The 24681-nt window shown below is 36.2% G+C and overlaps 1 protein-coding gene across 1 annotated transcript in view; it reads right to left on the bottom strand.

Annotated features, from left to right (window-relative positions):
• ATP6V1A (ATPase H+ transporting V1 subunit A) overlaps positions 1-24681 on the bottom strand; it is a 59932-nt gene that overhangs the window by 10690 nt on the left and 24561 nt on the right. The window contains 12 exon segments of the mRNA XM_071220621.1: positions 608-702; positions 2056-2259; positions 4026-4089; positions 4690-4804; positions 4899-5021; positions 10067-10175; positions 10690-10852; positions 14667-14818; positions 18612-18671; positions 18673-18750; positions 19006-19220; positions 22454-22582. Coding sequence (XP_071076722.1) covers positions 608-702; positions 2056-2259; positions 4026-4089; positions 4690-4804; positions 4899-5021; positions 10067-10175; positions 10690-10852; positions 14667-14818; positions 18612-18671; positions 18673-18750; positions 19006-19220; positions 22454-22582 — 1507 coding nt within the window.

Below are 24681 nucleotides of genomic sequence, written 5' to 3'. Positions count from 1 at the left end.
ACAATTCCACTTTTGGTTATTTTCAGAAGAAACTCAAAACACTAAATTGAAAAGATATACAAGTAATGAAGCAACCTAAATGTCCATCAACAGATGGGTGGACAAACAGGAAGTGGTTAACACATACAATGGAATACGACTTGGCCATAAAAAAAGAATGAAATCCTCCCATTTGCAATAACAAGAAAAACCTAGATGGTATTGTGCTGAGTGAAGTAAGTCAGAGAAAGATAAATATCATATGATTTCACTGAAAAACAAAGTAATTAAGGAAGCTGACCAGATATAGACTCATAGATACAGAGAATATTTTAAAGGTTGCCAGATGGGAAGGGGTGGAGTGGAAAAGGTGAAGGGATTAAGAAATACAAATTAACAGTATGGAATAGACACGGGGATGTAAATCAATAGGAAATATAGTCAATAATGTTGTAATAATTATGTATGGCGTTAGACGGGTACTAGACTTATCAAGGTGATCACTTTGTAAGTCATATAACTGTCTGATCACTGGGTTGTACATCTGAAGCTAATATAATATGGTACATCAACTGTAACTGAAAAACAAAACATTAAAAGAAAAAACAGGAAGAGTGGGATAGGTTACCTATCATAAGGAGTATATCCATTTTGTTGTAGGAAATCATCTTTGATAAGTTTGGCTACCTCCAGGGTGATTTTATCTGTTTCTGCTAGAGAAGCCTAAAAGAGAGAAAAAACATGTAATTTTAGAAATTTACTTCCACAATGTGGGACCACGGTTGTAATCAACAAGCAAGCAGAAGCTATCTAACCACACACAGTCACCTATCATTTATAAATTCATTTCATAACTACTTTTTGATTGTTCTTTTTTATTGTGGTAAGAAAAATTAAAATATATCATCTTCAGCATTTTTAAGTGTAGTTTAGTAATGTACAGTATATTCACATTGTTGTGAAACAGATTTTCATAACTTTTCATCTTGCAAATCTGAAACTCTACACCCACTAAACAGTAACTCCCTCTTCCGTCCACCTCCCAGCCTCTTCTAAGAATTTCACTACTTTAGATACTTTATATAAATGGAATCATACAGTATTTTTCTTTTTGTGACAAATACTTGTGGACAAAAAAGGGGTGTACATATACACACACACACACACACATACACGTTCAGTGACCGAAAGTAACCTCAAAGGGTCATCTGAGCATAGATTTCTAACTGGGAGGTCACGGTGGGTAGAATTCAATCCTTCTTAGCCTTAAGTGTTCCTGAAAAAAATGTATTTTAACATATTCTACCTCTACCTCCTCTAATTTGGTTGGAGACAGGTACATTCTATTTAAAGGAATAAAAATAAATCAAGAAGTAAATTTCTCAAGTACAATAAAACCAGGACCATGTTAAGTGCTGCAAATGATTGAAAAGAATACAAAGGCCCTATTTAGTTATTTCTTTTAATTGACCATTTTGAAGTAAAAGCCCTTCCCCTTGAATGTGGTCAAGCTCTATAACTACTCTGACCAAAAGAATAAGACAGAAGTGATATTATACTAGTTCTGAGGCCCTGGCTTAAGAAGCTGATGGTTTCCACTTCCTTTCTTCCTTTACACTCACTTTGATAGCACTGAACTACCATGTGGACATGCCACATAGAGACCAAAATGCCCAGCCAACCTCTACCTGTTCCAGCCATCCCAGCCCAGGCACCAGGTATGTGAGGGAAGAAATTTTCAAATAACTCTAGCCTAGGCCATCATATGACTGCAACTGCATGGAGATCCTAAACAAGAATGCCCGACTAAACCCCTCAAACCCAAAACCACGAGCAATAAACACTTTTAAGCCACTAAGTGTCACAATGATTTGGTACTCATCAATAGAAAATAAAAATAATCACCTTTTGCCTTTCACAATACATGTAGTCTCTCAAATATCTGCTGGATAAAGGAATAATCTATAGTTCTATTATTTTAAAAATATTTAATAAATGTTCATGTTGCTAGGCAGAATCGGCATATCCAAGGTTCTATCTGTCCTAACAGCACTCCAGTGGGATTTTATAGCTCACCTTTCCCACAAGCTGTACAATTTCTGCCAGATCTTCTTCTTCCTGCAGAATCTCTTTAGCTTTGGTCCTCAGAGGAACAAACTCTGTGAAGTGTTTATCATAGTACTCATCCAAGGCACGCATATACTTGCTGTAGCTGATTAGCCAGTTGACAGAGGGGAAATGCTTACGTTGAGCTAGTTTCTTATCTAAGCCCCAGAACACCTGATTTAAAAATAAAACAAAACAAAAAAACCCAATAATTTTTCTTAAAAAAAGTTACCGACTTATATTTGTTTGCCCTAAATATATAATTCTACATATTTTCCGATCATATATTGTACCTTTTTAGTGCATACAAGTATAATTGAAGTAGAATAAAACTTGTAATTGAAAAAACATATTCCTTTCAATTTCAGAATGGGCAGAATCTACAAATCAAATTCAAAATTTATCTGAATTTCCTTAATAGTGTGTCAAATCAGATAGCAAAAAGAAAAACGGATTGACTGTTTTGAAGATTATTATGGTACAATATACACAGGTGAACCACAAAATGCCTACTGAGATAGAGTGGAAACTTCACTTTGATTAAAACACCTCTAAATGTTCAGCTGCTGGTTTGATTCCCCGTTAGGGCACATGCTTGAGTTACGAGCCAGGTCCCCATTTGGGGGCATGAGAGAGGCAACTGGTGGATTCTCTCCCACACCCATGTTTTGCTCCCTCTCTTTCTCCCTCCCCACTCTCTCTGAAAATAAATATATAAATAAAAAACAAACAACCTCCCCAAATGTTCTGATTAAATGCAGTTCCCTATCACAGATGGCCAATCCAGTAATTCCTGACAGTTACTTTTCTGAGGCCAAACATTCACATGCTTTTATTTTATTTTATATATTTTATTTATTTATTTTTGGAGACGGGAAGGGAGGGAGAGAAACATCAATGTGTGGTTTTGCCTCTTGAGTGCCCCCTACTGGAGACCTGGCCTGCAACCCAGGCATGTGCCCTGACTGGGAATTGAACCAGTGACCCTTTGATTTGTAGGCCGGCATTCAATCCATACTGAGCCACACCAGCCAGGGCCACATGTATTTTATATATCCCTAACTTTGCTCCCCACTTTCCCTATAATTTAAAAGTCAATTTTTTTTGCCAATGTTAAAGACCTTGAGAATTGTAAACTTAGCCTCTGCCATTTCCTTTAATACAATACTGACAAAACCAGTAGCAAATATTTTACTTTTCCCACATGAATAATACATATACTTAAGAACATGTCCACTTTTTCTTTTTATTATAGCCCTATTTGTATGCATTTTTCATTCAGGCTTCTTTTAATGGCTAAGTTGGCTAGCTATCTGCTAACATTCAAGCCTTGCCACTGGGAAGCAGCTGCCTAGGCAGAAACTCCATTTTTCCAGCTTTGCTTTCATCTGGTTTGACTAACAGAATGAGTGGAGTACTGGGTCTGAGCCAAAGGTTTAGAAAGTAGCTATGCCAGCCAGATGCAGATGATTACCAAGCTAGGAAGACAGTAGAGTCACAAGATAGAAGGAGCTATAAATTACTACTCAATGGAAAAGAGCTGCCCTCTGATAGGATCATCCATGCCTTGGACCATACCACAAGGAGAAAAAAACCCTATTGAGTTTTTGCCATTACACATTTTTGGGCCCATTTGTTTTTATAACTAGGATTACTCTAATTAAAGGGTGGTACCACTCACACCAATATAACTTTGCTACACTGAATATATTTCCCACTTGTAGATATTGTTTATAATAAATCCTAGGTAAAGAGCTAAGAAAGAACAGATAGCATTAAAGGCTCTCAGTGATAAGAATGTTACTAAAACAAAATATATCATTGCTTACTCTTCAGTGACTAAATTAAATACTTTATGATGATTTGGATAACATTAGAACAGCCCATGGGGGTGCGGGTCGGGGGGAGCTCAGAAGTTGAGGACACTAGAATAGATGTACCTGAACAATACCAAGAGTAGCAGATGTAACCGGGTCAGAAAAATCACCCCCAGGTGGTGAAACTCTAAATTTAAAAGAACAGAACAGTCATTAGAGAGATTAAAAAAAAGAGAAGTGCTTATGAAAAATAACATATACGAAAGTCAATTTTATCATAAATGGCTTTTTTAATAAAAATAACCAGCAACGACCTTTGTAAGAAAATCTTATGTAGAAATCTTAAATAGAAGCCAGTACTAGTTTACAAATAATAATAACAATTAAACACCCTCTAGTATGAGAAATGAAACAGGTATTTATTATTTACCAGTTTCATTATTCTAATCAAATACATGAAGCAGAAAGGAAGAAAAAGCTCTGAGAACAAAGAATGGCTTTATGTAGTGATCATGAATCTGCACATTGTTTTTTATCATGATATAATCCTACCTTCAATGTATATAATTTTCAAAATTGTCCCAGGATATTGTGCCTTAAATGTAATAATAAATCACTCAAGTTACATTTACGGAACCAGAACACATAGGAATGACCTAAAGAGCTCCACGGATGACTCTGGAGCGCAACCTGGGTAAGAACCACCGCCCTCAGAGGCAGCTAAATATTTTCTCTTTAAAATAAATGACCCTTTTTTCCTTTGAAAAGTAAATGTTTAGGTGCTTACGCTCCTACAATGCTGACACTCCCTTCTCTTTCAGGATTTCCAAGACATTTCACCCTGCCTGCTCGTTCATAGAAAGAGGCCAGACGGGCACCAAGATATGCAGGATATCCACTATCTGAAAAATGAAAAAAATTTAAAGAGAGAGGTTCTAGGGCAGCCCTCCAAAACCTACCAGTTTTGCTTACATAATATGTAATACAAAGACTTACCTGCAGGCATTTCAGCTAAGCGACCAGAAATTTCTCTAAGGGCCTCAGCCCATCTAGAGGTAGAGTCAGCCATCATACTGACGTTATAACCCATGTCACGGAAATATTCTGACAGTGTAATTCCTAAATTGGGAAGAAAATTATAAGTAATAATACTATAATGTATAATCCTGACATTTTTATGCTTGAGAAAACTTTAAAGCAGTAACTACATGAGATAGAATGCTCTTTCACCAAAATCTGTTCTTTTGAGCACCCAGCTGAATGATATTTCCTAGCCTCATTTGTATTTAGACATCACCATGTAACTGACCTCTAGCTAATGGAATGTAAGTCAAAGTAACGTGTTCCACTGCCAGGCAAGCCACACTTCCTTCTTCTGTCTGGCTTACTGAGAGAGCTCCCAGGAGCTCTGGAAGTCATGTGCTGAAATGAAAGAGTTCTTTTCAGCCCAGGTCCCTGAGAATGATAGCGTGAAGTGTCTCCTGACCATTTTAAATAGACATCTATTATATTGAGTAATTATATTTGGGTTTATTTGTTGCCATAGCCTCGTCTACCTTAATATACATTTTAAAAAGTAGAAAAAGGCTGTTTTCTCTATTCTTATCCCTATTAATATAATTAAGTTCAAAAGTAATTTCCAATATAGCTTTTGTCTGTATATTACACACTTATGCACACAAAACCCTTAACTAATTAGCTTGTTTGGTTATTTTTCAAAAGTAGCTTATGTTATTAACATGGATGATGTCTTAATTATTCAGTGATTCTGCTATGGAGATCAGGTCCTGCCCTGTAAACCAGGGGTCCCCAACCTCCCTCCTTTGTCTGTGGACACCCTCGAACTCCTGTCTCCCCGCCCCCCATTCCCCTCCCCTATATCTGTGGAAAAATCGTCTTCCATGAAACTGATCCCTGGTGCCAAAAAGGTTGGGGATAGTTGCTGTAAACCACTTAGAAGTACCTAATATACAGAAACAAGTCCTGGATTCCAGTTCCTGTTCTGTCATTAATCCTAGCAAAGTGACTTCAGTTCCCAGTGTGGTTTCTTAATAAATTAAAATAAAAAAACCTCTTACCCTATCTGCCTGTACACACTGGATTAAATGATACACATAAATGCCCTCTGAAAAGTACAAAGAACTGTGCAACTTTAAGATATTAGAAATATATAGTTGTTGCTACACTGTAAGAGTCTCAAAATCTATGTCTCTAATTCCTTTATTTTACTAGTAAAGAAACAGAGGCTTATATTAGGTAAAACAAAACAGGTGCTGGAAAATTCAGCACTTAACTATTTATTGTAATACTTATTTCAGAATAAAAAATACTGATTTCTGAGGCTTCAAAAACTGGTTCCATGAACAAAGTCTTTAAGAAGTATTACTTTTCTGAGGCTTCAAAAACTGGTTCCATGAACAAAGTCTTTAAGAAGTATTACTTTAAAAACACAGTAATTATTACATATTTCAATCTGATGATACAATCAGATCCTCTCTTATACAAGCATGGCTATGTTTTTAAGTTTCTGTGATGACATTACTAATACTTGAGTGTATGTATTAAAAAGACTTTGTAGAAGAGACAGGTATGCGTAAGTAAACCTCAAAGAAGTTCATAGACCTAAATACAGATCAGCGCCTACAAGGGGGAACACAAAAAAACTCAGACGAACTCAAAAGATGAACAAACTGGGAAAACATCTGCAACTCATGACAGATAAAAAAGGCTTATTTCATACAAATCAGTATGAAAAACAACTACTTTTCAAAAGGTAAATAGATAGAAGGCAGTTTTCAAATGACTAATATACATAGGAATGACGATAACTCACCGTTAAGAAAAAAAAGACTAAGCAGGCATCAAATAAAGCAGGGATAGTAATATGTTAATTGTCAAATCTAGGTGCTAGGTACGTGGGTGTTTGTAATAACATTCTTTCAACTCTTCTATGGGTTCAATAAGTTTCACATGAAAGCATTGGAAAAAACCAGCATTGGGGGAGATGTGGAGAAACAGACCTCTTGTCCATTGTTATTCCTTTTGAAGGGCTCTCAGAATCTAAAATCTGCATTAACAGTTGTACTTTTAGCAGTTTTGCTCCTAGGAACTAACCTTACAAAAATGTATCAAAATTGTACACACCAAACATGTGAAGAAAAAGCGCAAGAAATACTGTGTAAGAATGTTTTAGTGAGACCATTTAAGATCTTGTTTCCCGACACTGTCGTCAATTTGGCTGAAGAAAATCTTATAAAAATAAAAAAAATGTTTTAGCAATGTGTACTTTGTTATAGCAACCCCCCCAAAACAAAACACAACCAAAACTAAACAAACCAACAACCCCCCCCCCAAAAAAAACTACCAATAATCCAAGAATCCACCAAAAGGATGGCAGTTAAATAGAGTATGATATATCCATCCAAACGGACACTATGTAGTCATTTACAGACTTACTGTCTTAAAATAATAGATAAATGTTACTTTCTCTTTTTTCTCATAAAAGTAAACAAGGACACCACTAAACAAGGACAACAAAAAACAGAGAAACACAAACTCTCCATCATCAAAAACTAGGGGTCATATTTAACTCCACAACAAAATAATGAGAAAAGCCACCTAAATGAGGTAAAAAACAAACAAGGGTGTGGGAAGACACAAAAAATTCACCTGAGGCTGCATATCTAAGATTAAGCTTCTGCAAACACCTCCTCAGGGGCAAAACCAGGAACCCTTTGTTTGGGACAGTGCTAAAGGAGTTCAGGGGTAGTGGCAGGAGTTCCTTGAACCCAGCAGGGGTGTCCAACCTGAGGGCTACGGGCCCAAAGTGGCCCAAGATGGCTATGAATGAGGCACAACACAGAATCGTAAATTTACTCAAAACATTGAGATTTTTTTGTGATTATGTGTCACAATGTATTTAATGTGTGGCTCTGAGATGCCAAAAGGTTGGACACCTCTGCCCGTATGGCATCAAGGAGAGCAGGAAGATGGGGACAAATGAAACATAGGTAGGCACTTCTACTTTCCAGTAAGTGGGTGCGAGGCAGGTTGGAATAGAAAGAAATAATTGTAAGTGACCTTACAGCTGCAAATTTTGACAGGAGAGGGAAAATGAAAAGTATCTTACTTACACAATTCCATGCAATAATGAACTTCACAGATTATCATGAAGAATTCCTGCTACTATAGACTATAGCAAAAGCTACCCCCTCCCAACTCCTGCAAAGATAAAAACTAGGCCCTGACCATTGTAGCTCGGTTGAGAGTTGTCCCACAAAGCGAAAGGCTACCGTTTTGATTCCCGGTCAGAACACATGCCTAGGTTGCAGGCCCAGTCCCTGGTCAGGGTATGTGCAAGAGGCAGGTGATGGATATTTCTTTACCCCTCTTTCTCCTCCCTTCCCTTCTAAGAATAAATAAATAAAATCTTAAAAAAAAATTCTATAAAAGAAGATGAATAACGCATTAATAACATCAGTATAAGAACCAACCAACCAAACAAACCAACCAACTGTAAGAAGGAAATAGAACAGCAAAAATACAATACCGGCAAAGGAACAGGAAAACTGTGACTGCAATGAACTGATAAAAGAAAATCTTCATGCATCCTACTACAAAGCAAAATCTCAAGGAACATACAGTAAGATCAGAAAAGATGTTTCATGAACCAGCAGAATTCAACAAAAAGCTGTAAGAAAATGAAGGTTTCATTAGAAGCAACATAAAAAATAAACACTGTTATCTTGTGAACTTATGGACAAAATGCTAAATAAGAAGAATTAGAGAGGAAATAATATAGATAGAAACAGATAAAGCGGATCCAGTATGTCTGGTTTGAAGTAGATAACTATAATGGAAAAGAAAAAGTTTCAGAAACCATTCTCAAAAATTTTCCAAAATAAAAAACATACTCATAGATAAAAGACAACATTCAGGAAATATTTATCAAAACTAATCAGTACTGAATATATCATAACAAAGTTTAAGCTTTCAAATGAAAGAGAAATTCCTTTGGGCAAAATATCACGTACTAAAGGAAAAAAAGGAGGCCCGCCTCAGATCTCTCCCTAGCATTCAATGCTAGAAGAAGAAGTCTCAAGGAAAGAAATATGATTCAAAAAATTTACACTTAGCCAAATGATTCTTAAAAATTTAAAGGCAATAGAAAAAAACCCAAATTTATAAAATAAATAAGAATTCAGGGACTACACCATATTTTAATGTGTATAATGAGTATTTTGTTGCCCAAATTTTTGAGGGAAAAGTAAGTATACACATTGTACATGGGTAGTACCAATTCCGTACATAAATGTTTTTAATTCTTTTATTTATGCTTAGGCATTAAAAGTGTAACCCTAGGAAGCAATAACAATATCTGTATACAAAGTAACACCCCAGAATACAATAATTGGTTTTGTTTCTAAATATAAATAAATAAAAAGTTGAATAAAAAAATTAAAACAAAAGATATTTTTCCTGAAAGTTTGGGCCAAAAAGTGGGTGCACACTATACATGGGGGCACATGGCAAAATACGGTAGTTTCCAAAGCCTTCTCTTGAAGAAACTTCCAAAAACTTAGTCAACCACAAAGCAAATGGAGAAATTGTAGCCAAAGGACTGACGGTGAGCACTGATTCCATTTTACTACAGGTCTAAGACTAATACAGATGCTGGATGTATGGTTACAGAACAGTAGGTAAGTATTATAAATCCTGAAAATGTAGAAATAAAAGTACCAAAAGCCGGGATGGAAGTGGGAGCGAAGATCGATGGTACTCTATAAACACACTGATAGTCTTATCTTTCATATCCAAGAGTCAAAATACAATTCAAAGCTGACGATCCAAGTTATAGAGGGATAACTCTATATAGCTATATTCAGAAATAAATTGATCGTAAAAAGTGTAAGGAAAAAACACAGTAGTAGAAGATACATCATTAAATAGTCATTAAAAAGATCAAGGAGGCTTTATAAATGTCTTATACTGGCATATTCTTAAGATATAATAAGTAAAATATTTTTTAAAAACAAGAGATATGATTGTAGGTACAGAGGTACTTTAGAATGAAAGAAAAGTTATTTGGGAAAGAAAATGTTTGTTTTTAGCTCTAAATTTAAAAATGAATGTTAACTGCTTTTATTCCAATTTCATGTACTCACCAGTATAAATAGAAGCTTCTCTAGCAGCCACAGGCATGTTGGAGGTATTGGCTACCAAAGCTGTCCTCTTCATAATTGACTCCACCTTACCATCAACTTCCATTGTGAGCTAGAGGCAAACATCTGTTAGTGATCCTCTTATGTCTAAATAGAACATTGTATCCCTTTTTACAACTTGTATATATTTAACCTCTCTTTTCATCAGTGTTGCCAAATATTCCCTATCATTCCAACCTCTTTTCCCTGTCCCACTGTGTGCTGTAAAAACAGTATCCATTATTCCCATTTCCTAAGTGAAATCCATTATTTTATGGAAAAAGGAATATTACTACAGCAAACCTAGTAAATCATATAAAGCCTATTGTCCATTTTATCTTTCTCCCAATTACTGAAAACTACCAGACCACAAAAAGAAACTTTCAAGTGTCAGGCTAAAAAAACTCAAAATTCCTATCCCTGAATACACGAAATTGAATCACAAATATAATTAGAAAATTCCTCAAAAGACCCTTGACAAATGAGAGCAATGCTCCGGCTCTAATACAAAGCAGTATTAGTTGCCAGTGAAAGCTGATTAGTAGTATTTTCTCTAAAATATGATTTGAAATTCTATAGATACAGACCTCTGGAAAGTCACGGAGGACTTCAGACATCTCATTTCCTCTTTCACCACATCCTACATAGATAATCACATCACTGTTGGAATACTTGGATAGAGACTGCGATATCACTGTCTTTCCACAGCCAAAGGCCCCAGGGATTGCAGTAGTTCCTCCCTGTACACATCTAAACAAAGAAAACCAAGAGTGAATTACTTTACCTGCTAATAAATACTAGTAAATAAAACAGGTAAGTGGCACAGAAATGTTAAGTTAAAGAAAGAAAGCACTATGAAATATTTTCAACTGTATCTATAGACATATATACATGTAATTAGTTCCCTAGTTTGTATCTATAATGTTTTTTTAATCACTGATCATCCATCTCTATCATTTGTAATTGCTGAAAAGTGAAAGCATATTTTATAAGATACCTTAGGAAAAGGATACAAAAACAAGATAAATAAAATAGTACTAACGATATTCTGAATGCTTATTGAAATTAGTTCATGAAAGGACAATATATGAATTAAAGTTAAAATAAAAATATAAACAACTTTTGAAAGTTGTCTCCTGAGGCAAAAAATAAGACCTAAAATTCACATCTCACTGTGAATGAACAAAGACTTTTGGCAAAATGTTAAGTCAATCCCCTTTTATCCATCCAATAACTATTTACAAAGTACTTCCCGTACACAAAAAGCTGTGCTTGGAAATGTTAGAAAGACAATAGTAAATAAGATAAGCATGTTTCTGTACTCAGAGTGCTCACATTCCAGTGGGGTAAGCTGCTGTCAGTTGGTGCTCACAGTACTATGTAGCAGCCACTTTCAAACTTTCCCTGAAGAGTGGCAGTGGAGGGTGGAATAATCTGAAGGTCAGAGGAAAGTAAATGTTGCAGGGTGTGTGGGCTTACACACTGGGTGTGTGTGGGCTGGGAGGGTCTGGGCAGGAGAAATGAGACGTAACACTAAGGGAAATTTCTTTGTAATATTGTGCTTTCTCATAAAAATTCACTGAAACATTGCATCCTTGATAATACTAGACTTTCTTCCAATATAAAACAAGCATTAAAATCTTTTTCCTCCAAACCTTTCAGTGACTGATAAATTGAGAAGGCATGCCCATGCACCCATGGCTTTACATACCTCTTTCAAATCATTATTAACCTGGGGAGGGGAGGCAGGGCTGGGCGTGCCCCAGTTGGAAGTTTAGCAATCCACTGTGAAAAGTGCTATCATAGAAAACAACGAAAGTATTGTGAAGTACACAGGAAGGAGGTCAAGGTCTAACACTGGATTGGAGGGGGGTTAGGAAAGTCTCCCTGAAAGAAGCTACAACTTGAAACATATTAGCCAAATAAAGTAACATTTTCAGCAGAGGGAACAGCAGGGCCAAAGATTCAAGAGGGAGTACAGCCTGAGAAATTAACAGTCCTCAATATGCCTGAAAACGTAATGAAGCAGCTGAGCAGTTAAGTGGCTGAGACAATACTAAAAGGTAAGTAATGGCCACAACATGGGTAGCTATGTAAGGGCTTAAGGAGTATGTATTTAAGAGTAATGAAGAGCACTTAAGGATTTCAGGCAAAACAGTGCAGGATCAGGCATATGCTTTAAATGCGTCACTATATAATATGGATAACCACTTACAAAGAAGGCAAGACTGGAGATGAAATGTGATTAGGCTAAGAAATTACCCTAATCAGGAATTAGGGCAAGAGCCTTAATTAGGATCATGGAGTAGGGATGGAAGATAAAAAATATTTAGGGAACAGAATAAAAGCACTTGTTCAATAATCAGAGGTGGAAGAGTAAGAAGGATTCTTGAGAGAACTAACAGACTTTAGATTAGGCATTCACTGGATGGATGATAATGACATTTGTTGAGAAAAGCAACAAAGAAAGATGAGCAAGTTTCAAGGAAGGAAGTAGTGATTAGGATGATTATTTTAGTTTTGAACATACTGATTCTGAGGCATCTGTAGGATATTCAAAAGGAGAGGTATAATCAGAAGTATTTTTATATGAGTCTGGAACTCAGAAGAAATTTGTAATGAAGAAACAGATTTTGGAGTCCTTATATATACAGATGAGAACGTCGTGAGAGTGGCTAAAGTCATCCACAGAGGGTAAGATATATAATGATGAGAAAAAAGGCCCTAAAAGAGGAAAAACTCTTAAGAAATATCAAAATTAAGAGAGGATAAACCTGCAATGAAGAATTAGAACTTGTGGACAAAGCTAATAGGAAGAACTAAGAAAGAAGGTGTTTCAAGGAGGAATGAGTAGAAAAGAAATATCTAACATTACAGAAACTAAGAAAGTACTAAAACTTATTGAATTATCAGCATGGGAGTGACTGATGATGTTAGTAAGAGTAATTTCAGCTGAGCAGTGGAGCCAAGGGCAGAGTCGTATGGTGAACTCTTTCCCTCTCTAAAGAGTCGAGTGGGGAAAGTGGAAACAACAACTCATTCTTTCCACAGGTGTAGCTGTGAAAACGAGGAAACAGTGGAAGGTAAAAAGAGGGAAAAGGGTAAGATGGTAGTTTCTTTTATTTTTTTCATTAGATGGGCGATAAAGGAAAGATTAACTGACAGAGGGAGGTCTGAGGAGACAAGACTGTGGGACAAGAAGCAGAAAAAAAAAGAAGCGATGACCAGGAATGGATGTTAAGTCAGTCTGGTGGCAGGAAAGTGAAGGAGTTCCAAATCTAATGGTCTGTAATTTCTCTCTGAAGGATCTAGCACAATCATTTGTTGAGAATAAAGGAGAAAGAACAGTGGAGTTAAAGATCTGAGGCAAGTGGAGAGGTTTCAAATGGGATCCGGAGAAAGATGTTAGAGAACTGCAGAAGGACTGCTATACTGTAATGAGATATCAACTTGCACTGATCATTTTATTTTCTTAGCAGCCTGTGTATAGACTTAGGAGAAGGAGATAACTGGTTTATAGTTGGAATTTCACCAGGTAGGTGTGACAGAAGACAAAGGAACCATAAAATCTGTAAAAGTGATAGATTATTAAATTTAAGATGAATAGTGAAGGATACAGAATTATGAGGTGCTATCTAATAAGAATGAGAGAGTAACAGAACAATTCCAGGAGTAGGTCTGAAGGGTAAGAGGCTAAAGGGTAAGTGGGATATATATGGGTTTGGTGGTTAAAGGTTGAGGGAGTTACTGGATCCCAGCTTCAGTCTTTTTGAGAATTAAATGAAGTAATTTGTTGAAAGTAAAGCAGGGTATTGTAGGGACTGAGATGTAATGAGAAAGGGAGGTTTTTGGGTAATTAATGAAGAAAATGGCGAAGACCAGATTGCTGGTAAGCACAGAGTCCAGTTTATTTTAGAAATCATCAATTTCTAGTGGCACCAATCTACTAATTCTTGGATAACTTAAGAAAACACTGGCGATATATAAATGTATTTAACTAATTCACTATTATTTCTCTAGATAAATTTTTAAAAAGACTTTATTTTTAGAGAGAGAGAGGAAGGGAGGAAGACAGGGAGAGAAACATTGTTGTGAGAGAGAAACACTGACTGGCTGCCTCTAGTACACACCCTGCCCAGGGACCAAACCCACAACCCAGGTATGTGCCTTGACTGGGTATTGAACCGGCAACTTTTTGCTTTGTGGGCCAATGCCCAATCAACTGAGCCACACTGGCCAGGGTTCTAGATAAAACTTATTATAGGCTAGCATATAAAACCTTTACCTATAGCTCTGGCTGGTGTAGCTCAATGGATTGAGCGTGGCCCTGCAAACCAAAGGGACACCGGTTCAATTCCCAGTCAGGGAACATGCCTGGGTTGTGGGCCAGTCCCTAAGTAGGGGGCATGAGAGAAGCAACCACACGTTGATGTTTCTATTCCTCTCTTTTTCCCTCCCTTCCACTCTCTCTAAAAATAAATAAAATCTTAAAAAACAAAAACCCTTTACCTATAAAAAGTAAAACAATAATGGCATACAAAACGGGGACACAGCTCAAACTTACGGAAAAAGGGCATCAAGGACTCTCTGGCCAGTCAACAAAGGATGATTAGCCGGCAGCTTCTCAGTGACAGGTCGAACTTGACGTACAGGCCATACCTGGACCATGCTGAACTTCTCCTTTATACCTTCAAATTCAAGCTCCAAGACAACATCCTATAAAAATACATCAGGATTTGAAGTACAGTCAAAGTTATGAACATGTATTCCTCTAAAATCAAAGTAACCCCAGATTCTTCTTGGGGATAGGGTGGTGTTATGTGGAAATGGGGAGGGAGGTTCATACTTTTTATTGTAAATCTTTATATTCAGTTCTAATTTTTAAAATCAGATGTGCTTATTGTTTTAATTATTAAAAACAGTTTAGGAGTTACTGAGAATGAGATATCTCAAGTAATAGAGTAACAGGTAAATTATTTGGATATGCATAGGCAGAACTCTTGAAGGATAAAGATAGATACTCCTGGCACTGAGAGAGAGGACAAATAAATATTTTCACAAATCACTTTTTATTCTGACTTCTGGCCAAGATAGAGGCATAGGTAGAAACATTTTGCCTCCTCCCACAACCAAAAGAAGAACAACAAATTAAAAAAGATAAAACAACCAGAACTGCCAGAAAATCGAACTGAATGGAAGACCAACAACCAAGGAGTTAAAGAAACATTCATCCAGACCAGCAGGAGGGGCAGAGATGGGCAACTGGGGTGTAGAGGACACGTGGCAAGGTAATAGCCAGAGAACTTGGTGTGTAAGGCAGCAGCTGGTGGTCCCACACTTGCATGGAGATAAACCAGGGGGAACAACTAGAAGTGAGACAGAATATGCAACCCAGGGTTCCAGTGAGGGGAAAAGAAAGCCTCAAAACCTCTGGCTGTAAAAACCTGTGGGGTTGCAGCAGCGAAAGAAACTCCCAGCCTCACAAGAGAGTTCACTGCAGAGACCCACAGGTCTGAGAACATACACAAGCCCACCCAGCTGGGAGTCAGCACTAAAAGGGCCCAACTGGCTTGTGGGTAGCAGGAGAAGTGACTGAAAGCCAGCTGAGAGCCAAGCAAGTGGCACTGTTTCCTCTCAGACCCCTCCCCAACATACAGCACCACAACGAAGCCAAGTGGGTTATCCAGCCTTGGTGAACACCTCAGGCTCTGACCCTTACTACGTAATAGGTGCACCGGGACAAAGAAATAAGGCCCAAATGAAAGAAGAGACCAAAACCCCATAAAAGAACTAAGCGACAAGGAGATAGACAACCTATCAGACACACAGTTCAAAACACAGGTAATCAGGATGCTCATAGAAATGGTTGGGTATGGTCCCAAAACAGGGGAAAAGTGAAGGCTATGAAAAGTGAAATAAAGAAAAATATACAGGGAACCAACAGTGAAGGAAAGGAAACCAGGACTCAAATCAACGACTTGGAGCAGAAGGAAGAAATAAACATTCAACCAGAACAGACTGAAGAAACAATTCAAAAATATGAGGAGAGCCTTAGGAACCTCTGGGACAACTTTAATGTTCCAACATCCAAATCACAGGGGTGTCTAAAAGAGGAGAGGGAAAGTAAGAAATTGAACATTTATTTGAAAAATAATGGAGAACTTCCCAATCTGGCATAGGAAATAGAATTCCAGAAAGCCCAGGAAGCTCAGAGTCCCAAAGAATTTGGATCCAAGGAAGCACACACCAAGGCACATCATAATTACATTACCCAAGATTAAAGAGAAGAAGAGAATCTTAAAGTAGCAAGAGGAAAGGAGACAGTTACTTACAAAGGAGATCCCATAAGTCTATGAGCTGATTCCTCAAAAGAAACCTTACAGGCAAGGAGGGGCTGGCAAGAAGTATTCAAAGTCATGAAAGGCAAGGACCTACATCTAAGATTCCTCTGTCCAGCAAAGCTATCATTTAGAATGGGAGGGCAGATAAACAGCTTCCTAGATAAGGTCAAGTTAAAGGAGCTCATCATCACCAAGCCCTTATTATATGAAATGTTAAAGGGACTTATCTAAGAAAAAGAAGGTCAAAACTATGAACAATAAAATGACAACAAGCTCACAACTATCAACTGAACCTAAAAAAACAAGAAAACAACAAAAAAAACAAAATCAAACTAAGCAAACAACTAGAACAGAAACAGAATCACAGAAATGGAAATCACATGGAGCGTTATCAGCAGGGAGGGCTGGGGGGGGGCAGGGAGAATGGGGGAAAAAGTACAGAGAATAAGAAGCATAAATGGTAGGTACAAAATAGACAGGGGGAGGTTCAGAATAGTATAGGAAATGGAGAAAACAAAGAACTTCTATGTACGACCCATGGACATGAACTAAGGTGGGGAAATAATGCTGGAGGGAGGGGGATGCATGATGGAGGGTAATAAAAGGGAGAAAAAAATGGGACAAGTGTAATAGCATAATCAATAAAATATACTTTAAAAATTACTTTCTATTGTTGTACTTACTTTATTATAATGGTCCTATACAGCTTTAATGAAAAACCCTAAAATACTTCATAAATTTAAATATTTCTAAATATTTATAAAAGAAAAAAGATAATGAGTATTACTCTAATATTTATGAACACTGACTTGATTTCAACTATTCAGACAATCCCAAAGCCTATACACCTACAGAAATCTGTAATTTTGTTGATACATGAGCCACGTGAGGGTTGTTCTTCCACATAAAAGTGAATGAGTCTCTAAGCTAGCGAGTCAAGGCTAGCTCACTGCCCAGTATCCCACTCTTACTTCTTATTCTCTATATGTTATAGAGCACAAACTTATTCTTGTGAGATACTAGAAAATTAAATCTTATCACATTTTATTGGGGAAAATGATACGTTACAATGGTCTTCTCAATAGTTACCTTCACACCCACAAAAACTACTAGGGATCTAGTGTATTTGATATGATACAACTATCAATAACATTAAAGGATTAAGTTTTAAATAGCTCACCCAAGAATTCATATACTGTAATCCATTATGCAATGTTAGGCAGGATAGCTACCAAGGCAGGGAGGGGGAGGGAGACATGCCTCATTCATTAATCCAGAAGTCGGAGCCTGGTCCAGTAAGATTGCCAGGTGTTCCAAAAATCACAAAACCCATGATGGTGCAGAAGGAGAGGAGCCCTTGAAGTATGTATCATTTCTACTAGCTGGGAAAGATAAGCTTTGAAACTGTATTCATCCTAAGGTCTGGAAGGGGGAGGAGGAGGGGGACCTGAGAAGCTGGCTACGAGCATTAAAACCCCTAAGATCCTAATAGTGGGGGCACTCAGACTAGCTGGGTGCCTGCTTGCAGCTTTGTGTTCAAGTGTATTTCATAAATAAACTTTTCTAATTTCCACTATATGTGTTGCTTCTTGCTTTAGTTCTTCTCTTGTGATTAAGGCAACAACTGAGGAGGGGTAGCCCTCTAACTCGGTTCTCCTGGTAACAGTATCTTCATACTCACAAAGACTATTAGGGATTTAGTGTATCTGATATGATGCATTACATGTTTAATGCAATAACATTAAAGGGCTAAGTTTTAAATGGCTCACCCAAGAATTCATATACCATAATCCATTATGCAACTAATTATGTGACTACAGACTGACAATTAAAATCAAAGTCTATTCTATGTCTAAAGAATCAGGGCTTTAAATAATGGAGCATAAGTTAACAAGATAAGAAAATATACTAGATATTCTTCTCTCTTGAACACCTGAACCTAATATAATATTGTATGGAAACCATATTTTAACATTTTTTGAAAACCATGTTTTTGTATTCCAAGCTCAAGTTTAAATTTAAAAAAGTTAAATTAAAAAATTCTACAAAAATTACCTAAAAACCTATACATTAAATAACAATTCTATAACTATTCAGGAAACTAAAGCTGGAAAACTAGCATATATACGTAGGGCCACCCTTTAAGACAAAGTTTACATGATACTTACAGAGGTATCATAATTTCCAGGTGGAGCGATGTAAGTTACAGTTCCTCTGTTTCGTGGGGGGTAACATGATTTTGTGTTTGATGAGCGAATTCTCATTGACAATTCCGTAAATATCTCCGCCAGTGATGTGACTACCAACCTAGAGAAGACATGCATTTGTTGTTTAATGTTCAAAGAAACCTGAAGTAGACTCATATTTAAATCATTTATTTAAATAATTTGCCTGACTTATCAATACAACTTACTAGTTCTATAACCCTTGTGGATTTAAAGAAAAGTTTAAGCTATGCTTCTGTGGTCTACTTTTCTTTGAACTAAGAGTGTATAATAATTCACTAAATCTCCATTTCACATTCTCTCATGAACTGTAGAAATCTTGGTTACAAACACATACCCGTAGGTTTTTGCAAGGTGTAAAATCCCACTTGATATCTCTGCTAAGAGCAGACACATTCACTCCTCGGGGAATGTAGATACTTTGGGTCTGACTGCTGATATCTGACAAAGGTCTTTGAATACCATCAAAAATGGCTCCCATAATGCCAGGACCAAGCTCGACCGAGAGGGGTTTACCAGTGCGGAGTACAGGATCTCCAACCGACACACCAGCTAGAAACAGCAGTTGAGGAAAACTCACTATGAAGGTTTAGGGATACTACACAACGTCCCGAGTGTTTTAGTGCCTTTTTCATAGTGACCTATGATAAAACTTGTATCTAGTAACTCTACTTATTACTTTTATGTCCAAACAACTTTGAAAGAAAAATATAGAGAGAAAACAATATATTTTAATTTCATTCTTAAATAAACTCTGTTCTTACAAATGGGATATACATGCCTGTCAGGCATTTTACAGTTTTTAAACCTTGGAAAACCTGATTCATATTCATTTATACATAATAGTTGCTTTTTAGCTTAGCAATGACCAAAAACTCAGCTTCGTGAACACATGACATCATCGACAACAGTACAGTGCAACCACATAATGAAACGGTTTATTATCTCAAGCTGCTAGCTAGGTCACATGGTGTCTGACAAGATGTCTAATATTCTTGTGTTAACCTCAAAAATTTTAAAAACTCATGTGGACCCACATGAGTGTGCTGCAGCTGCCCAGAGTGCCTTGGTGAAGTTTGGTAAACCACAGAACTAAAAATAGAAGCAAAAGCCTCTCCTTAATACGTTGTGTTTTACTATATTATTGAAGAACATCAGTCCCCTAAAAAAGATATTAGTACCTAAGAAAAACTTAAAATCTTAAGAATTAAAAAGTGGGGTTAAAAAGGAAAAGAACAAAACCTGCAAATAAACACATTAAATCCCCACTACTCTCACTTACTTGTTCATAGGAGTAAAATCAGTACCACTTTTATTGACAGCAATTTAGCAATATCTATAAAATTAAAATGCATAAACTTTGACCCCAAAATCCAACTTCTGTGAATTCCTTCTGTTTGTATGTAAAGGACTAGAAACAACTAAAATTTCTATCATTAAGAGAGTGATGAATAAACTATGTATATGAATATGATGAAATTCTATGTAGCTGTAAAAAAGATATAGGAGCTTCTATGAATTGCTCTAGAAAGATCTCCAAAATATATTTATATATAAATATATTTAATATTTATAAGAAATTTTAAACCTACTACAAAGTTGAATTTTACAGTGAACTCCATCCTCAATCTCTACTAGTTAGATTCTATCACTAAGATTTTACTATACTTATCACATAGCTACACATTTAATTCTAAGTGCATATAATATGTTATCTTTTAGGAAAAAAAGGGAAAAAATCACATACTTATATTGGTTCATATATGCAATTAACAAACCAGAAGGATATACAATAATAAAAAAAAAAAAAACCTTAATAAAAAAGGCTGCATGCATGTGTGTGTGTATTCTGAAAACTGACCAGATACAGGATGACAAAAGCAGGGAGGACTGAAACTATATACATGTTCATTTGTTTATTTTAAAACTGCAAACCATGCAAAAGATTAAATAAAAGATAAAGGTAAGAGTAGGAAAAAAATCCTTTTGACTAGATATGATTTCATAGCTACAAACTTCTCATTTTTTTGGGATGACTTTTTTTAACCACTTTTAATTTTTCAATTAAATTACAGTTTATTTTCAGAATCATGTTGTTAAATAACTGTTTTCTTTTTTCTTAATTTTTTAATTTTATAGTTTATGTTATTATAGTTATCCCAATTTTCCCCCTTCGCCCCCCTCCACACAGCCTGCCCCCACTCCCAGTCAATCCCCACCCCGTTGTCCATGTCCATGGATCATGTATACATGTTCTTTGACTAATCCCTTCCTCTTCTTTCAATCAGTCCCCACCTCACCCCTCCTTCTTGCAGCTGTCAGTCTATTCCACAATTCTATGCCTCTAGTTCTACTTTGCTTATTAGTCTATTTTATTCATTAGATTCCACTTACAAGTGAGATCATATGGTATGTGTCTTTCACTGACTGGCTTATTTCACTTAGCCTAATAGTCTCCAGTTCCATCCATGCTGTTGCAAAAGGTAGGAATTCCTTCTTTTTACTGCTGTATATTATTTCATTGTGTAAATACACCACAGTTTTTTTATCTACTCATTTACTGATGCGCACTTAGGCTGTTTCCAAATCTTGGCTACGGTAAATAGTGCAGCTTAAATTTTTCAGATGAATTTGTTTTGAATTAGCACCCTGGTACTCAGACAGACAAAAAAGTTATTGGCAAGGATGTATTTTAGTATGGCCAAAAAAAAAAAAAAAAAAAAGATTTACTGTACCAAATAAATCTTAAATAGCTGAAGAATGAATGCTGATATTGAGAACAAATCTAAGTAAAATACACAAATGAAGCAAAAGAAAAGTGGTTTGTCTTCACAAGGCTTAACTTTATCACTTTATTATTTTTTAAATTTAATTTATTTTTAGAGAGGGGAAGGGAGGGAGAAAGACAGGGAGAGAAACATCAATGTGTGGTTGTCTCCTGCATGCCTCCTACTGGGGACCTCGCCGACAACCCAGGCATGTGCCCTAGAGTGGGAAATCGAGCCAGCGACCCTTTGGTTCGCAGGCCCGTGCTCAATCCACTGTGCCACACTAGCCAGGGTTATCTCCTTATTTTTTATAGAAAATTGAAAATACTATGTTTAAAAGCCAAAATTATGCTAACCAAACAAATAGTAAAGATTTCTAATGCTAAAACCATAATGTAATGCATCACATAGCACTGTTTATTAGAAAAAAGATAGAGTGGTGACTATTTATGGATTTAGTATTTTAAACAGAAATCATTGGAGAATTTTAACCATACAAACCGATGATGTTATTCTGCTTGTTGTTGCTTCTACAATATGTTTCTATTTGGCTCCCCCTAAAGATTGTGAACTACTAAAATATTAAGGGTAATGAAAGTTCAGAAGATAATGCTAATAATTTATTTATTTATTTATTTTTAGAGGAAGGGGGAAGGCAAGAGAAAGAGAGGGAAAGAAATACCAATCAGTTGCCTCTCACATGTCCGCTACTGGGGACCTAGTCTGCAACCCAGGCATGTGCCCTGACCTGGAATCAAACTGGCTGGTGACCTTTTGGTTTATAGGCCAGTACTCAATCCACTGAACCACACCAGCCAGGGTGATAGAAAAAAGAACACTCATTTCTCAAGAAAAGCACTAATTCCTAGTACCTTTCTTCAATATCCTCCTGTATAAATCAGATTGCTAACACCAACATTTCATGTTTCTGTACCACTGGTTGTTGCTTCTACTTTTGCCATAAATCCTTAAAATGTGACTGGTAACAAGTGGAAGAATTTGAACCAAAAAGGATACAGGTTTCTTCATACACTTGGATAGTAGCCATGTCACCCTCCAATCGGATAATCTCTCCTACCAACTCGCTGTGGCCCACTCTCACCAGCTCATACATGGCTGCACCTGCCATGTCACAGGCTGTAACGACTAAAAAGAACACGAGTGTTATGATGATTTAAGACACTGTGAAAGTTATAGATAATTAAAACATCCTGTAAATCCAATAAAACAGCTCTCTCATATATTCATAAGAAAAATAAAACATCTACTATGGAACATACAGGTAGTTTCACAGAAAGATGCATTTTTAGCACATAATATAGAGGAAAACAAAATAAATTCATTAGGCTAAAGATTATTCATTTATATAACATACTGATAATAATCCATAATAACCCATAATATAAATATGGGTTTTGATCTCAGCTTGCTAAGATACATGAAATGATGGATTTGAGGACAATAATAAAAACTTTTAAAACTAAAATCGAATAGGAACTTTAGCTAGTAGCATGGTAGAATGCCACACAGTCTGTTTGCTATGCTGTCACCATTCCTTTGAGAGACAGTATCTGAAACAACATCTTTACTCTCTAACATGTTATATCAATAGTTCTTAAAACTTCTGGGACAGGGGCATTTTTCATAAACTAAAGACAGTTCTACCTAGGAAAAACTCACATATGCATCCACAAAATTTTTTTCATACACCATAGGGATATTTATAATCAGTTACCACTAATGAGTGAAATTTTAGCTAAGAATCTACAGTTCTTATAAGTACTGAACCAGAATCTGTACATACCATTTTGGACTACATTGTCTACTATGCCAAAATTACCTTTCTGGTAGGGAGGGAAGGGTACACATTTTCAGAGAGGTATAGAAATAAATCTATTTTTAATATTTAGCCTTCTGATATAATTGGTTAGTGCAGTATATTAGGCAATATTGAAGTGAAAACTATTAAAGTATTAAAATTTCATTCGTTTTTTTAGAACAATGAAGATTTGTTAATTTCATAAATATTTACCTTTATCCCAACTGTATAAGATGAATTGAAATACCAGAAATAACTAAAATTTTAAATCTTATTTCATAAACCAAAAGTATGCCATTTCTTTATCCCATTAAGTAGTTAAAGATTATAAATAGGTTCCAGGATTTTCTACAAGTTTCAGAAAAATATTTTTACTTAAACTCTTTTTTTAGTGAGAAATATTTTATTTTTAGAGACAGGAGAAGAGTGAGACAGAGAGAGGAATAGAAACACCATCAGTCGCCTCTCATATGCTTTCCAATGGGGTATCAATAATGTAGGCAAGTGCCCTGACTGGAAATCAATCAGCAACTCCTCGCTCTGCTGAGCCATACCCGCTAGGACTACCTAAACTTTTTATATTGTGTTCTCTTGTCTTTTCCCTAAAAGCTCTTGTGTGTAGCCTGTTCATCTTTTCTAAAAACTCTTATGATCATTAAGGGGAAAACTGTTGCTCTGAATGGCAAAAGAGACTGAAAACAGTAAAATGTATTGTTTGCCACTGAGTTAAAGCTCAAACACCAAGTTCTAAGTGGTAGAAGCTTCCTGGGGAGAAATAAGAAGCACAGTGACTGTCAGTCTTCATTTGCATAAACACCGAAGAGGGTCATCACCTCCATTTTGATTAGAACAACAAAAAGGAAATAGCATAAGGTTTATGAAAAGATATAAGGAAAAATGGATTTCCACTAAGGATTATAAATCAATGTGCAGGTTTGCCTATAAAAACTGTGAATCGCGTTCTGCAGTAGGAGTATAATAGAATAACAAAATGAATACTAGAATAAGATTATTTAAAATACAGCAGTACCCAAAGTTTTGGCAAAATGAACATGAGCTATAAAACTGCTTTCCATTATCGGTGTCACTCATAAGACTTCTTTTCCACAGCTACCTGGTTATGCGATGTTTGAAACACCGATGCAGAAGGATTTATAAATGTAAAGAGCTAGGGTTGATATTGCTGAGAAATGCTCTGAAAACATTAAAGCTCAAACCAAATTAACATATTTACTGAAAAGTTATAATTTACAAGGTATTACATACTAAAAACTATACACTTTGTTTCTTTTTAACCTCAGATTCAACAAAAAATAGGTAAAACTCTGAGCAGTGGTTATACATTTACACAATAAACATGTTATCACAAATTAGTGCCTCAATAATGATCAAATTTCGATAATGGATATTAGATGAGCCCTTATGA

Source organism: Desmodus rotundus, chromosome 2 (assembly GCF_022682495.2).
Source record: "Desmodus rotundus isolate HL8 chromosome 2, HLdesRot8A.1, whole genome shotgun sequence".
Lineage (NCBI taxonomy): Eukaryota > Metazoa > Chordata > Mammalia > Chiroptera > Phyllostomidae > Desmodus > Desmodus rotundus.
Note: the sequence above shows the minus strand (reverse complement) of the source record. Positions and strands in the feature narration are given on the sequence as shown.